Source organism: Fusarium coffeatum, assembly GCF_003316985.1.
Source record: "Fusarium coffeatum strain FIESC_28 chromosome Unknown BRIP53273_contig_215, whole genome shotgun sequence".
NCBI lineage: Eukaryota > Fungi > Ascomycota > Sordariomycetes > Hypocreales > Nectriaceae > Fusarium > Fusarium coffeatum.
In genome coordinates, this window is record NW_022158008.1 from 72,262 (window position 1) to 89,283 (window position 17,022).

The 17,022-nt window shown below is 49.4% G+C and overlaps 4 protein-coding genes across 4 annotated transcripts; 1 reads left to right on the forward strand and 3 right to left on the reverse strand.

Moving 5' to 3' along the window:
- Positions 1–3,170: 3,170 nt before the first annotated feature.
- On the forward strand, positions 3,171–6,798 carry FIESC28_08841 (uncharacterized protein; the record flags this gene model as incomplete). Its single annotated transcript, XM_031162978.1, has 4 exons — positions 3,171–3,297; positions 3,348–3,360; positions 3,414–3,515; positions 3,567–6,798. The coding sequence occupies 4 exons, from the start codon at positions 3,171–3,173 to the stop codon at positions 6,796–6,798; spliced, it is 3,474 nt and encodes a 1,157-aa protein (XP_031012960.1).
- A 211-nt stretch (positions 6,799–7,009) lies between these two features.
- Positions 7,010–8,338, reverse strand: FIESC28_08842 (uncharacterized protein; the record flags this gene model as incomplete). Its single annotated transcript, XM_031162979.1, has 1 exon — positions 7,010–8,338. The coding sequence occupies one exon, from the start codon at positions 8,336–8,338 to the stop codon at positions 7,010–7,012; it is 1,329 nt and encodes a 442-aa protein (XP_031012961.1).
- Positions 8,339–9,409: 1,071 nt separating this feature from the next.
- FIESC28_08843 (uncharacterized protein) lies at positions 9,410–11,721 on the reverse strand (the record flags this gene model as incomplete). The annotated part of the gene is made up of 7 exons (XM_031162980.1): positions 9,410–9,777; positions 9,837–9,993; positions 10,297–10,388; positions 10,493–10,508; positions 10,888–11,377; positions 11,425–11,635; positions 11,685–11,721. 7 exons carry the CDS (start codon positions 11,719–11,721, stop codon positions 9,410–9,412), a joined length of 1,371 nt encoding a protein of 456 aa, XP_031012962.1.
- Positions 11,722–12,718: 997 nt separating this feature from the next.
- Positions 12,719–15,555, reverse strand: FIESC28_08844 (uncharacterized protein; the record flags this gene model as incomplete). The annotated part of the gene is made up of 2 exons (XM_031162981.1): positions 12,719–13,352; positions 13,406–15,555. The coding sequence occupies 2 exons, from the start codon at positions 15,553–15,555 to the stop codon at positions 12,719–12,721; spliced, it is 2,784 nt and encodes a 927-aa protein (XP_031012963.1).
- Positions 15,556–17,022: the final 1,467 nt, after the last annotated feature.

The following is a 17,022-nucleotide window of genomic DNA, read 5'->3' on the forward strand; positions in this document are numbered from 1 at the left end:
CTCAAGACAAGGCCCGATATCTTGACACCATAGTAAGAAACACTTCGGGCTATTCTCGTCCGAATCCACACAATATCTTCCAAGGTGGGTTATGGCATTAAAAAGCGTGGTACAAGGCCAGAAGATGTGCTGAGGCCTGTCGTATGTTGAGACATTAATGTCAATTCTGGCTATTCCTTCCCAGTTGTCTCTGTTCGTGTGATACCGTCTGTAGATGAATCGTTTTATCCGGTGTCAAAGATATGGATGACAACTTCGGGTCGAATCTTGCATGGGACCACAGCTTGACAGAGCATGGAGGGCTGCAGGGATTAGCTGCCTACTGTAGGCAGGTATGCATCATAGGTGGTCCCTGGCTTTGGTAGCTTCCATACCTTCCCTACCTCGATGGAGAAGCAGTCGGGGTCGCTATCTTTCTTTCCAGGCTTGTTTAGCCGTGAATGTTTACCGGAGTTTTTATCCCTCCTGACCTCTGCAAGTGTCGCACTAAATCGTCACTCGTTGATATCCTGAGCTAATGGAGGCAAGAACGAATTGCAAGCTGTGAGACATGCAGGGAAGGAAGGTGAGATAGTCGCAGATGCTATTGGATCCTACATTTCAGCTTCTCCCCCACAACAGGAAGCTACAGACTTCAGATCACGCCTGCCAGTGGATAGCTTATGTCGTGCCTTGGGTTCCTTCTCTCTGATTGGGATGGGTCCCTCTGCCATCAATTCGCTCAACCTCGAGAAGATTATAGCAAGCCGCCATTGCCTGGATTCTCCGAGCTTGCGACTTGACAATTCCTCTAAACTCATCTTAGGATAACTAGGTACGCAACAGGTGCCCACTCATCGTCAATCAGAGCAGGTGTGGGGATGACGAGATCTTTAACAACCAAGACATGAGCATCAACAGACCGCGCTCCTCCAAGGGAAGTGGAAGCGATTGATATCTCTCAGGACCCTTGTCCTCCAGAGGCACGCAAGACGTGGACCAAGCGCACATCCCAGTCACTTTCAATCTACGCCGCCGATTGGTTAGTGCTGTTATCCTTCCTGCACGTCACCCAAAAACCCATATTGAACTGCAGAAGTCAAACTAACACGTCCCCAGATTGCCCTTGATGCATCGACCAGGAACTCCCAGGCGTAGGAGCTTGTTCAACCTAACAGGCCCACGATTTCGTCACAGACTGAACGGCCATAGGCATCGCCACTTTGTTTACAACAACATATGTGCCTTGAGCCCTCAGCCATCCGCCACGAACACTTGACACATGACGATCATGGTCTGTTAGTTTCGTTCACCGCTTTCGAAACTTCATTCACACGGGGGCTTCACGGGCTTACGCTCGTTCGACCTCAGCCTCAACAGGCTACAGAGCTTATCACAGCTACCTGTGAGGACCCAGCCTGATGGAGCGTGACTCTATGCTGGGTTCGCATCGTTGCTTGATGGAGCCTGACCAGGAACCGATCGCTGGACCGCCATAACCTTGGTCTGCGTTGCACCTGGCGTCATGTTTCCCTTTGACCTCCGCGGTAGCACCTTCAGAATGTCGCTGGTGTGTAAGCCAATTAGCTTTCCATACCATGGTAGAATCCGCAAAATCACGGGAGCATTGGTTTGAAATCGATATTGGGGGTATATAAAACCCTCGGCTTGGTTCGAGATCCACCTCGACCGCACTGTTACACATGAAGGTAGTCTACAACTAGTACTGCTGTAGTTTCGTCACTACTGGTAGGTTGTGATTGACAGAGTTGCAAGTATCTTTATCAGGAACTGTTCCTACGCAATGGCGAACAATACCCAGCGTTGCATAATTAAAGCCGTAATATGATCATTTCTCTAGGCCTTGCTACTCGTAGCCGACTCCGACGGTCAGCTATCCCGTACCACCTACTTAAGCTCAGACGCTTCTGACAAAAGACCTTGTCTGAAATCAACCTAACAGTGGATAGATAACAGTAGTTAACTATACGAACTAATAGCATCCACGAGACACGCCAAATTCCACCACCACTTGCTGCTGCTGTTTGTTCTTCTGGTTGGTATTCGCTCGACTTCCCCTCACTGTGAAGAGACTCCCCTTCACCGACTTTTATCTCCTGCCGCTACAAGTGGTCCATCAAGCTACCTAGTCCCCTCGCCGTCCCACCTCACTACGTCGTAACTCGAGAAGTCAGGGTCCGATCAACTTGCTGTAGGGGGATAATTGCCAGCGCCAAGAATGATGTTGGTGGTTTATCCCGCTGTGGCCGCTGAATATAAGTGAGAGTTTCACCCATGATACTGCAATTGCTGTGTATTTGAAATGATGACTGAAACTCTTTGTAATGGGCTCACCACTCAAACAAGACGGGTTTCGTGGCATACCTAACATCAAGTTCAAACTACTGTATTGTTCGAGGGTCGTGGATGCCACGTAAATTACTCACGCAATACATTGGTCATTTCAGTATCCAATGTGGTGGCAGAGCATTTACTACTAGGTTGAAGGGAATTATGTTCTAATTTTACAGCTATCCAATGAATATACTTTGTTTATGCCTGGTATTTCGCAACATAGGTTACTATTACCGACTTCCCATGGTCATATCGTCTGGATCCGCGAACGACAGTTGCCTTGACCTCGTTGACTTCTGCTTCAAGTGCGTGATCTTACACTTAGATCTAGCAATAAGTATCACTGTAATTATACTCACCCGAACGTTGACTGTCTGGGGTAGATAAATAGGACATTGAGTTCAACGTTTAGTTTCACAGCAACTATAGGGTAAGCTCAACTGCCAGGACGATTGTCTCTGTTTATACATGAAGTGGTCAACGAACAATTGGAGAACGAGAAAAGCATCTAAGATGTATTTAATGATTTTAGCAGTTCTGTGTTTCTCGCAACTTGCTATGATCCATTGACCAATGTCGAGACCAACAGTAAGGCTTTCAGATCTTTACATTGAGTCGAAGAGACACACGTGATTCTTATCTTATCACAGCGCGCTCGTCCCCCACCGTGGCACAACCGACCGAGTCGGCTCCACCTATGACCGCGGGGCAAGAACTTTTTGCGAAAGCTTAGTAGTTATCGCAAGCTGCCGCAGAAAAAAAGTAGTCAGTCTGCGCCAACACAAACACGCCCCGAATCTTCCGTCATAGATGCGCGCTCTTAGGTGACATTCAAGATGCCTACGGTCGACGATGGCTTCGAAGCTCTCCTAGAGCCATTCTACAATGGCAAGAAGCTCACAGATCCCATTTCTACAAAGGAAGACAAGTTCCAGCTCTTGCCCGCCTTCCTCAAAGTCAAGGGTAAGAATGTCGATCCGGTCCAAGAGTCTCGTCACTAATTTTCTCCTCAGGTCTTGTCAAGCAGTATGTCTAAGCGAAAGCCTGTCGTGTCCTGCAGTTACTGACTAAATATCTAGGCACATTGACTCATACAACTTCTTCGTCGAGCAGGAGATCAAAGACATTGTACGCGCCAACCGAACGATCAGAAGTGAAGTAGACAGCAACTTTTGGCTAGAGTATGTTCTCTAAAGAGTGACTTGAAATCATCATACTGACCGCCTGTACAGGTTCACAGACATTCGAGTCGACAAGCCCCGGCGTCAAGATTGGCAAGATGCAAAATCACACACCGAAGTCACTCCCATGGAGTGTCGCCTACGAGATATGACATATGCTGCACCAATTTCCGTCGACATTCAATACATCCGAGACAAGCAGAGGATCGTACGTAAGAATGTGCCCCTCGGACGCATGCCAGTCATGCTCAAGAGTTCCATATGCCGCCTTTTCGAAGCGAACAATACACAGATGGAGGAGATGAATGAATGCCCGCTTGATCCTGGTGGTTATTTCATTATTGGTGGAACAGAGAAAGTCATTCTCATCCAGGAGCAGCTGAGCAAGAACCGTATCATTGTCGAAGCAGACGAGAAGAACAACATTATTTCCGCCTCGGTCACCAGTTCGACACACGAGCGAAAATCGAAAACCTACGTTACGCTGAAAAAGGACAGGATTCTCCTCACACACAACGTTTTGGTTGAGGGGATTCCTATTGTTATCATCTTGAAGGCGCTGGGTGGATTGTCAGACATGGAAATCATGCAGCTCGTGGCAGGATCCGATGGACGATACCAGGACGAATTCCTTGTAAACTTTGACGAAGCCACCAAGGTCGGTGTTTTCACCCAGCACCAAGCCTTGGAGTACATCGGAGCCAGAGTCAAGATGGCACCTCGCAGAGGAATCTTTGGTCCTCAGGTTCGCCGTAACCACGTCGAAGAAGGGCTTGATGCTCTGGCTAACCTGGTTATTGCTCACGTACCCATCGAAGGACTCGATTTCTATCCAAAGGCTATCTATGTGGCTATGATGACCCGAAGGGTTCTTATTGCTGCTCACAACCCTAAGCTCGTGGATGACCGAGATTTCGTGGGAAACAAGCGACTTGAGCTTGCTGGTCAACTTCTCTCACTTTTGTTCGAAGATTTGTTCAAGCAATTCACCACCAACGTGAAGATGTCGATCGATAAATTTCTCAAGAAAAATAATAGGGCTGTCCCTCTCGATGCTGTCAATATGATTAGCAACCACGCGAACAACATCGGTTACGGAATCAATCGCGCCATTCAGACCGGAAACTGGAATGTCAAACGTTTCAATATGAACCGAGCGGGTGTCACCCATGTTCTGAGTCGACTCAGTTATATCGCTGCTCTTGGCATGATGACAAGAATTAGCAGTCAGTTCGAAAAAACACGAAAGGTCTCCGGTCCTCGTGCGCTTCAACCATCGCAATGGGGTATGCTCTGTACGTCAGATACGCCTGAAGGTGAAGCCTGTGGTTTGGTAAAGAACTTGGCTCTGATGACTCATATCACCACCAATGTGGACGAAGAGCCTGTCAAAAGATGGATCTTCACACTTGATGCTGGTGTCGAGCCTATCCGCAACTTCTCTGGTGCTGAGATGCATCGGGAGGGGAGCTACATCATCCATGTGAATGGTACACCGTTCGCGTTGACTCGATATCCAAAACGATTTGCTCAAAAGTTCAGAACGATGCGTCGAAGAGGATGGATCTCTCCCTTTGTTGGTATTAACATCAATACCCACTTCAACGCCGTTCATATTGCTACCGATGAAGGACGAATTTGCCGACCTTATATCATTGTTAAGAACGGTAAGCAGAAGCTTAAGCCCGAGCATTTGCGACTACTTCAGATGGGTAAGGCCACTTTCGACGACTTCCTGAACCGAGGAATTGTCGAGTACCTTGATGTGAACGAGGAGAACGACGCACTCATCACCATTTATGAACACCAAGTGACTCAGAGTACCACTCACTTGGAAATCGAGCCATTTACTGTCCTCGGAGCCGTTGCAGGATTGATTCCTTTCCCTCACCATAACCAATCGCCTCGAAACACCTACCAATGTGCTATGGGTAAACAGGCTATTGGAGCCATCGCCTATAACCAGTTTAACCGTATCGATACTCTGCTATATACTCTCGTCTATCCTCAACGACCTATGGTTATTTCCAAGACGATTCAACTTATTGGCTACGACAAGCTTCCCGCAGGTCAAAACGCCACTGTTGTTGTCATGTCATACTCAGGATACGATATTGAAGATGCTTTGGTCCTGAATAAGGCGTCAATCGACAGAGGTTTTGGCCGATGTCAAGTTTTCAGAAAATACACTACGGAACTGCAGAAATACCCCAACGGACGCAGAGAACGTATCGGAGATCCTGAGAACGAAGGCGAAGGCAAGATCAAACGTCGCATCGCTAAGCACGAGGCTCTAGACGACGACGGCCTGGCAATTGTTGGTTATAAGGTGAACAGCGGCGAAGCTATGGTCAAGAAGGAGACGCCACTCGATCAAACAAGCACTGGTATTGGACTGGACCGCGGACCCGGCGAGTTCCGCGACTCGTCCGTCTCTTACCGAATCGCAGATCCCGCGTACATCGACAAGGTTATGATCTCTCAAACTGAGAAGGATACTACGGTCATCAAGGTCCAGACCAGACAGACTCGACGACCCGAGCTGGGAGACAAGTTCTCGTCTCGTCACGGTCAGAAGGGTGTTGTGGGTATTATTGTAGAGCAGGAAGACTTGCCCTTCTCGGACAGCGGGTTGAGCCCTGACATTATTATGAACCCTCACGGTTTCCCCTCCCGAATGACTGTCGGCAAGCTGCTCGAGTGTCTTACAGGAAAAGCTTCTATTGTTCACGGTCGACCTGATTATGGCTTCGGTGATGCTTTCCGCTCTCACCCACTGGAGGAGATGAGTCAAGTGCTGGTCGACCATGGATTCTCATGGGAAGGCAAGGATTACTTCACATCCGGTATCACTGGAGAACCGTTAGAAGCTTATGTCTTTAATGGGCCCATCTATTACCAGCGACTTAAGCACATGGTGCAGGACAAGATGCATTCTCGATCTCGAGGTCCACGAGCTATCTTGACGCGTCAGCCTACAGAAGGTCGTTCGCGAGACGGTGGTTTGCGTCTGGGAGAAATGGAACGTGATTGTCTGATCGCCTACGGTGCTTCTCAACTTCTGCTGGAACGACTTATGATCAGCTCGGATGGTACCGAGATTGACATTTGCCAGCAATGTGGTTTGTTCGGATACAAGGGTTACTGTCACACATGCAAGAGCACCAGGGAGGTTACCAAGATGACGATGCCGTACGCAGCGAAGCTGCTTGTGCAGGAGCTTATCAGTATGAACGTTGGTGTACGACTCCAGATGGATGACGAGTTTCCCCATCCCAGGTAATGAACGGCTGCACGGTGTAGATATGCATAAGAATGGAGTTTAGGAACTTGTATACCTTATACACAGCATAGTTATTTTTAGGAGAGGTATCATATTGTTTATTTTATATCTATTCGTGCACGTGCATTTGCACCAATGTCTCATAACCTGACAACTGTGTAGACGCGACAAGACATATCGCTATTCCACATTTTATACAAACATATCGCTATCACTTCTTCTTTTGGGCTTGAACAGTCTTTAGTCCCCCCATCGTAACCTCGAATTCAACTGCTCCATGTAGCCCCTGGCCTGTTGAGGGTGCGTGTGGCGCAAAGACAACCTTCATCCATCTTCGCCATCCTCTTAGCGTTGGAGCCGCCAAGTCAGAGTCATCCTCCGCAGTTATCGGCGCAGCTTGTCTTATGCGCCCATAAACAGGTCGCTTGAATAGCGCAACCCGACAGGCAATCTGCGTGGACCAAACGAGACCCAAACTGGGCGTCTTGAGCGAGTAAGATGCGTGAGGATCATCACCCCAGCCTGTGAACCAGCGCTGCTGATGATCAAGCATTAATGCCGGAGGCGGTGGTGGGCCTTCGGGGTCTTGTAAAGCGAAAGGTAATGATGATGAGGGTGTACCGGGGAGGTTTGTAGATGAAGGGGGCGGCATACTACGTGAAGCAAGGGGACTCTCGTAGACGACACCACTGCTTCTAGGAGGTGCGCGTCGTGGTGTTGAGCTGGAGGAGAAACGATCGGCGACTTGGTTGGCTACCACTACGGCAAGATTATGCCTGCGAGCTAGATCGCGGAGAAGAGCGCCGAGGCGGACGAGTTCAGCGCTTCGAGCGGCCATATTAGAGCCGTGAGAACCCTGGCGCTCGAATTCGGCGCGGTAGTTGGCGGCCACTGAGTCGAGGATGATGAGTCCTATCTTGTGACGGGATAATAGAACTGGGACTTGGAAAGCGAGAATGTGGTCTTGTGTTTCCAAGTCCGGAGTCACGGCGCTGTGGATAGCGTCGAGCGAAGGGCGAGCATCTTCGTCGTATTGCTGTATAATAGGATTATGCTTGAGCATTTGAGCAAGACGACTCGTTGCCATTGCGGCTTCTGTTGAGATGTAGAGAGCCTCGCGACCTAGACCATGAGGAGGTGGAAGTTGAACGGCTAGACAGAGAGATAATAAGGCCTGAGTCTTTCCAGCGCCGCTCTCACCGGTGAACTCAGTCACTACCCCCACAGGCACGCCGCCCCTTAACGCAGCATCAAGACCATCATCAAGAGTGCTAATAACATTCTTCTCCGGCACAGAACCAGGCTCAAGTTCAGGTTCCAGAAGCGGCTGTTGCGCACTGAGATCGTCGGAGAGAGAGGCTTGTATCGCAGCTATGAGGCGCTTGAGATCGAGAATAGGGAGGCGCGTCTGTTTTGCGATGTCGGCAGGATGAAGAGTGAGAAGATCTGTTGTCGAGAGCGCATTTTGCTCAATTGTTGGGATGAGAGCTGCGAAAGGTCGAAGGGGAAAGGAGGGGAGGATTTGGAGAAGGTCTGTCATGAGGACGATGATATATGAGACATGGGTGTATGTGTGAATGAAAGTGCAGTGTAAGTGAGAGAAGAGGTATGAGGCAATGGGTCGAGTAAGATAGGCAGTTGTTACAAAGTTTTCTCACCCAACTAGAAACTCAAATAGACAAGGCCACAAGAATCCGACACTTCGTGATTCAACAAACACACTTGTGTTCTATTATTTCTGGTTTAGTGATCTATTTGATGATGGTAGGTTGCAAGTCACGCGTTAAGTGACTACGATAGACGCGGCTAACACAGATACATGACGCGCTTAATTAATTGGAGGTCAAGCCACATTCCAAAACGCCACATCAATTTCACAAAATAGAATCTACCAAGACCTTATTGATGAAACAAGACCAAAATTTTACAATTTTCATGAATGCTTCAGAGCCAAGACACTTGATGGCAGTGCAAGTACACGTTGAGGTTTAGTCCAGTAGAATTGTAACGGCCGAAGAAGTTGCTGCAGCAGGGTAATCAACTATCTTATATGTTGAAGTAGTGAAGTATTTAATCTATGCTGAAGAGATTCAGATTGAGGAGCAGAAGGAGACAGGAAGTACCCGTTGATCAGATGAAATCTGAAATGATGGACTGCCAGGAACAGCAACGGAAGACTGTTGCTTGCGAGTGGATCTTGAATAGTTAGCCCCACAAAGTGCAACATTTTCCAATATGAGGGGCAGCAAAAGAAATAATTTCAGTAACAGGAAGACCCCGAAAAGACCAGAAGAAAAGGCTTTGAAGGCATTGGATAATTGCAGTAGTTATTTAGTTTGATGTCGCATCATTGAATCACAGCCAGTGTCACATCACATATCAGAGAGCAGTATTCAGCCAGGAAACCGTAGGTATTGTTAATCTTAATCATGAAATTGGAATTACTTTTGATTCCATTTTTTGTGCTACCGAATAAGGTTCCCGACTCCCCAGAGTCCAAGCATGCAGTGCCAAAACCAGACCCTCCCAAATCGAAATCGCGCGTACAACCAGACAGCCGTAATGCGAAAACAACAAACGTACCAGCCGCCCATAGCATGGGGCGAGCTGTTTATCGGTATCGCCAGAGGGAGAGGGTGTTGTGGCGCTTCCAGGTCTTTCTGCGGCCAGCCTTGGTCTTGTTGTAACGGTGACCCTTGTTGAGACCACGGGACTTCTTGCCGGTGGCGGTAAGGCCACGAGCCTCGCGGTGCTTGTGGACGGGGTTGACGATCCAGTTGATGCGGGGGTCGATGCGGATGGCCTTGTGCTGGGGGTCGACGAGGATGACCTCGTAGTACTTGTAGGTAGAGTCCTGGTTGATCCAGTAAGAGTTGAGGACTCGGAGGTTAGCGCAGCGGCGGCCGACACGCTCCTCGGCGGTAGCCTTGAGGGATCGCTGGTACTTCAGCTGGTTGATACCCTGGTTGGTGGGCTTGCCTGTTGGTGGTACGTTAGAATCTGACTCCCTCACTTTGGAGCTTCGAGAAAAAACCTACCGTAAGTGGCACCCTTAGGAGCAGGGCGCTTGCGGCCACCACGGCGGACACGGACGCGGTAGATAACATAGCCCTGCTTGGCCTTGTATCCGAGGCGGCGAGCCTTGTCCAGACGGGAAGGACGAGAGGCGCGGTGGATGACGTTCAATTGACGGAGCTATATTGATGCACTCTCAGCAAATGTTCAACGAGTGTATAGCAGAGACGGGGTATAAAACCAGCCTGCTTCGTCTCGAGTTCTCTTCATCGGTGTCCAAGCGTACGCATTGTTTGACAATGTGCTGATTCTTTCGTTCTGAGAATTTTCATCCAATTGTGGAGTCTTGGAAAAAACATCCCACACAGAAACCCAGAAATCGATTGTTTCGAACACGCGAGAGAACAAGAGATCGAGAGCAGGTTGACCGCCGTCCACAGGGGAGAGAAATCTTGTGCATGTGTTTGTTGTGGTTTAACGTACTTCCCAGCAGCGAACTCGGAGGAGGAAGGCAACGACATCCGACTGCTTCTTCTTCTGAAGCTCTTCGACGTACTTGAGGGCACCCATCTTGGCTGTTGTCGAGGCAAACGGTAAAGGTTAGCGAAAGGAATTGAAGGAGAAAAACAAAAGGCTTGCAAGAAGGAGAATTGGTAGGGGGAATGGGGGGTTCACATACCGGCTTGGTCGAGGTCCTGGTGGTTAGTAGGATGTCGAAGATTTTCAAGAAGGAAAAGAACCACCGATAACTCAGTTTCCGTTGTGGAAAATTGTGGCCTGTGGGTTAAGCGATGCGCTAGCCCGCTTACTCATCCAGGGCTGCGTTGAAAACATGGTCTGTGCTTTGACAAGTCACGTGCTGACACTCGAAGAACTGTTCGAGATCGTTACAGTTAGAAACGTGCCGTGATTGGCTGGAAGCCATGTTTGAAGAACGATCTACTTGAATCCCATTATGTTCTCTCTATTACAGATCGACGATCAATATAGTTAATCTTTCTCACTTCCATCGGAAAAATTCCAAGATGCACCGTACACCCAGATTGTAGCTCACACAGCTCATTCCAAACAAACCTCTTCCTCTTTCTCCACTTCCTTCGGCAACAGCTTCAACAGCTCTGTAAAAGCCTTCAAATGACCCTGGGCAAGATTCCCCCATACATCGTCAGACGTCTCAGGCAGAACCTCCTTGATGAACTCCCATGCTACTTCCTCGACGCCACTTTCAGTCTCCTCAGGCTCGGTAGGGAGTTCGTACATGTGAGGCATGACAATGTGATTGATGATTTGTGTAACCATCTCAAGGCTACACTCGCTCAAATCTTCCATGTCTTTAGCATCTTGTCTCCAGCGCATCCAGTTCGGCACTTCAATTCCGGTATCTTTCTTAACCAATGTTTCGTAGGCATCGACGTGGCTACGCAGATTGTCGAGTGCCTTCAGCATCAGCTGTGAGTAGTTTGGGATCTTCTTTGCTGAAGCTGGCGTAGAGTGCATCCAAGGTAGAACAGTGGCAAGGCCCGAAGGGAACTCTTTCATGATTGCATTGCGGTCGAGCCGAGGGCTATTATAGTTAGCATGTTCATTATGCGAGCACCAGGAACCCCATACGTTCGTGTCTGGATCCCCTCATCAATCAGCTTGATAAGATCATCTGCCTGCTTTTGAATATTCTTCTTCGCCTCATTGCCTTGCTGTGGCTTTCCCCTTGTAGTTGTGGAGTTATTGGCAGCAGCTTTGCCTTTCCGTTGCGTCGTCGTTGCAGCCGGCTTCCGCGCACGAGCTGCTTTCTTTGGAGGCGTATCTTTGGGATCATTTCTTTCTATATAATATTTAGTTGACTGTAAGGTGGAGGATGAGGAAGCGCCTACCCATGCTTGACGCCTTCCTCTTGCGAGCTTGAGGCATGTTGAGATGCAATGTGAAACTTCTAGACAATTGCCGGGAAAGAAAAGTGCTCAGACTCAGATAATTGATAGGTTGGACTCGGTGTAGAAAGAATGTCTTGTTTGTTTTTTGGGAAGAGAACGGCATACTCCGGGGCTGGAGGGAAGGTGCGCCCTCGCTCTTACCAAAGGTTGGCAAGAATCAAGAGTCGCCCGCACCTTCCTCTTAAAAGTCAGCTGTTACACACAGCATCCTGTACAGGCAGGCACCCGTCTCTCTTGGAACACGTTCTTCACAATCAGATCTGCGGCTTCATTGTGGGAAACGATTATGTATGAGTGATACCTGAGCTCCAATTTAATCTATCACATACAGAGTCTCATTTTCAGGCCTCGAACCGAGCACGCAACCCTCGAAAGCAAACCCAACTAAGGGGGGAAAAAAGAAAACAGCAAACGTATAAAAGCAGATGAATAGTAAACGAAGTCTTTGTCATACATGATTCCGGCTATATCTCCAAGTGTCCCTTTTTCATCGCATATTAGTTACAGCGTTAAATGCGAAACCCTTAGGTCTTTCTGTCTATAATCTCAACCTGTAAAAGCAATATCCATGCCATCCGTGTCGTCTTGTCTTCTTCCCCTACTCCCTGTCGTAAACGGCCGTTGGATCACTGATCCTGAACAAAGCGATATCGAAATAGAAAGCAGCTATTGAGCAATCTCGTACTTCTCGAGTGTTGAAAGAGAGTTGCCTGTAAACGCCCAAAAATAAATCATAGAAAGGGAATGCCGGAATCTTAATGCGATACTTAAACACACACGCAAATATCCGTTTCTTGAGTCCAGTAAAAGCAAGTCCTGACTCTTCTGAATCTGATAGACTGGCCAACAACTCCACTGTTTAGATATCAACTGCTTCTCTTCCATTGAAAAGAGATTGCTGCGATATGTCTTGATGCAAAGGAGCGAATTGAGAAGAGACTTTTCATGGTCGCCAAACGTATGCGGCAACACGATCAGTGTGTGTTGAGTGAAAGACCTTGGAATCCTCCGACCCAGTCGTTCTGAGGGGCTAGAGGGGAAGTTGCCTGAGAGTGAGGCGCAGGGCTTGGTCCTGACTGAGGGTTAGGGAACCGCTGACGCATGGGCTGATATTCTCCAAGCTGGGGAACACCTGCTCCGGGATAACCCTCAAGAGAAGCCATCGCAGCTGGACCATAACCAGGGTTGGTTCGGGGATTAGTGAAAGGACTACCGAACTGTTGGTACGAAGGATAGTTCGAGGGAGGGTACCCAGATGCCTGCGGCTGTTGCTGCTGAAGGCGATTTTCGTTGCCAAATGGTTGACTGAAGGTTGGGCGGTACCCGCGACCATCTCGGCCTCCAGGAGTGAAGGCAGATGCCTGATGAGGCTCCTGTACCTGCTGGTTCTGGCGACGATCATTGCCGCCCGCACCACGGTTGGCGTTCACAGCACCAGGGCCGATACCACTAGGGGCCTGAATACCAAGAGTAGGACTAGCGAATGATGCGGGGTTGATAGCAGACATCCAGATTCGCGTCTTGTAAATCTTGAAAAGATCTGTTACGAGGGAATTGAAGTTGATGTACGAATCAGCGAAGTAGTAGAAAGTCAACTTCTTCCAGTCCCTAAAACAAACCATATTAGTTGCGTTTGGTTCACGAATGGTGGAAAGACTCACATTTGGAATTCAGCATCAAGGATCTCCATGTTAAGACCGTGCTCCTTGACCTTTTGCATACAAACACGCTTCGCCTTCGCCTCCTGGCCTTCCTTGTCCCGCAAGGCATGGATTTCGTGGGCTTGGGCGAGTCGCTTGATGAGCTTGGGTCGAAGTTCACCGGCGTTGGGCTCTTGCGCATGGTGCTGGCTGGGAGGTCCCATGCCTCCAACCGCGCTTCCTTGAAGACCGGTGGAAGAGGCGAGGAGACCTGCACTAGATCCCTCCTGCGCGGCAGCAGCACCTTGAGAGTACATCATGAGCCATTTGTACTGCTCTTCGGCGTAATGTTCTTTGAGGTCTTTGGCGGCCTGCCAATCGACGTTGTCCTTAGCTACAGTTCCCAGGTCAGTGCCGCGATCAGCCTCGACTATCACCAGATCACCAGGCTTGACGTTGAGACCAGTGCCCTCTTGGATATAGAACACATCGGCTCGAGCGCACTTGAACAGTACCATATGAAGGAGCTGGTTGTGGCGGGGCTGGGCAATGTTATAAACATTGCGATGGGGAGAAGGCGCGCGGTTGCCATAGGGGTTGGGCAAACCATAGGGAGATCCGTACTGATTGGCATAACCAGCCTGGTAGGCGTTCCCCATGTTCGCTCCAATGTTGGCCCCTCCACCAAAATACTGGTTAGCTATTGTTGGTGTTAGCAAAGGATCCACAGTTGTCTCGCGCTCCAGCATACCATGTGAAGTGGCCCCGAAAGAGGCAGGATCGGGGTACCCCGGAGGATAATCCTGAGATTGCTGCATGTCGAGTGCGGAAGGTTCTAGTGCGGAATCAGGAATAGAGCTGATAGAGCCTTGTCGAGTGGGCAATGTAGCAAAAGAATGTCTCCTGCTCTGCGAGATGTCAGAAGAGGAAAAGCCGAGAGAGCTGGACCAGCCAAGGGCAGCTTTCTTGAGGTGGGCGTTTTCTGCCTTTCGGTTATCACCAAAAGGCGAACGGAAACCCGCTCCAAGTTCACTCATGCGCCTGTTCGCTGCGCGTTTGGCCAACATGTCCCCAGACTCGTTTGCTTCATCGAGCTCATCAATAGCGTAATCGGAATTTTCTGGAACCGTTTCCCGTAAGGAATAGCCGTTTCCAGTGTAGGAGTTACCAGTGACTGCGCGGGGTCTGATGCGGGAGTTGTACTGCGTTTGCTGTTGCTGTTGCTGTTGCTGTTGCTGTTGCTGTTGCTGCTGTTGGCGTAGCATGGCGTTTTCGCGTGCCAGCATTTCAATTGTTTTAGCATCTGAGGACTGATGAAAAGAATTTTGCATCGATTCACTCGGGCTCTCATCCTCATCGTCCTCAACTTCCTTGACCTTGCCAAGCATTGTGCCGTCGTTGGCCATCTCGCTCAGCATACTAGGGCGTGAGGGTCGATGTTGAAGCGCAGGGTGGCGAGCACGTCCCATCATGGCCGAGGAGCTCATCGAAGGCGGCGCGGCATTGCTCTCAGGGTCAAGCTGCCCGACGGAATAAGACTGCGATCGATACGTTTTAGGAGTGGGGTGGAGTGGAATAGCAAACGGGATTTGAGCGTTAGGGACAGGGTCTCGCGAAACTGGAGATGTTTGTATCTCCGAGTTAAAGAACGAGTTGCCGCCACCGGGCGGCAGTGTTGATGTCGGTGAGGGCAACACTTCACTGAGCCGCGCAGGGGGGTCTTTACGATCTGTATTCCAGATAGTACCACTCCATGGGAAAGCGGATGCGCCTGGTTGTCTACCCATCACGGATGAAGTTGAGTGAGATCCCCAGGCTCCAGCACCAGCTTCACCAGATGGCGTGCTGGGATGCGAAGTCGTTGGCGACATTGAGTTACTAGCAATTGAGCTTCTGCGAGGACGACCCAGAGTTTGAGAGGTTTCGTTTAACCACGAAGGTCGTCGAACGGGCTTAGGTGGTTGAGATGATGTGAGCTGGCTGGTTGCTTGCGCAGATTCGTATCGATGATCGCCTTCGTCGTCTGAACTAGCGAGAGCCTCGGAATCGGGCGTAGAGGTCCTTGCATGCAATTTATCGAGCAGCAATGACTGGTTGTTGCCTGGAGTGGTGGGATGAGACCCTTGACCGAGTCTTGAAGACGGCCCTGTTTTGAGAGAACCGGAGCTCATTGTTTAGAACACACACTGCCTGTGTTTCTTTCTCTGTATGAATTTGAAATCACAAAAGCAGCTGGTTGATATTGCTCTACTATTTGAGAGCTTTTGGGTTTTTACGGCAAATTAGCTAGCACAAGTTGATCGTGTTTCGAAAGACGCAGAGAAACAAAGCCGATGCCGAAATAAAGCTGTAGGCTGTAAAGGATTCTTTGAGAAGTAATAAACGCAACTGCACATGATTAGCGGAGCGCTCAACAATGAATAGAGTGTCATGAAAAACGGCAAATAAGTGGCTCCTCTAAAATTAGGAGAAGGAAATACAGATAATGGTGCCAAAAGAAAGAGAGTGCATAAAAGGAGACCTGAGAAATGAGGCAGAATCTTGGTCAAAATGACCCAGATTAGCTGCAGTGCAACAAGTGAAACTTACCAGAGATGTAGATCTCAAGTATATCTAAAGACTAGGTCGTTACACGTGCCAAATTCTAGATCGTTAAAAACAGATGAAACGTAGGAAAAATGACACTGATTCAGTGATCGGTGTCGGGGAAATGCAGCCTTGTTGGGTTGCAATGTCGGTAGAGTCGCAGATGTGTGGTTGCGATATACCAGTGCGGCTTGAGCCAAGGTGGATGATTAGTTTGGAAGAAGGCGACAGAATATCTAAACACCAGCGCGTCTAACCCCAGGCGCAAACAGAAGATTCAAGTTGTCGGATGAGAATAAAGGGCGCAGATAAATACCCGTGGGAGTGAGGGCTGCGTGAGAACTGATATAGGCTGTAGCGACAAAGGAGACTCAATCGTGGCCCATTGTCAGTGAAAGAGCTCGAAAGCAGCGCGCGAAGTCCGACACCCAAAGTGACGCGGGGTTAATGCTGCACCGGGGGCGGCAACAAGGCAAGAAGCGCGGCGGCGGTGGCGAACAATTAGCGATCACAAGGCCTGTATCGTAACTCTCAGATTGAAACCTGCGTCGACCCCTGTAGACAATCAAGAAGTCTTGTTGAAGATCAAGGCGGGTGGTTGATCGCGAAAGTTGGTGACGGGCGGGCACAAGGTGTGCAAGTCAAATGAGGGAACGGGGGAAGAGCCCGAGAGAGTTTGCGGAATGCAGTCGGAAGGCGGGGGAGAATGACAGCGGCGCGCTGCAAAGAGGCGGTAGTGGGTAAAGATGGTTTTGGTGAAGAGGCGTGGGAGGAGGAGGGGATAGTTATGGGTGTCGCGTGTCGCGGAACAGCGTTGTAGTGTGCAGTGCTGTGTTGTGTCGCGATAGGTATTTGCTGCTTCTGTCGCTGTTGGCGGCTGGTTGTCGTGGCTGCTCTTAGGTTTCGATGCGATATAATGCGCCGAGTGTTCGAGTTGTCGAGACGGGATTCAGTTCACACGAGACCAGGTTCTAACTGGGCGGTATGAACCTCCAGTTAATACTGCCGTTCCTCTCGCACCTAGTAGCAAGTACCAGGGTGGCGCGGAAGCT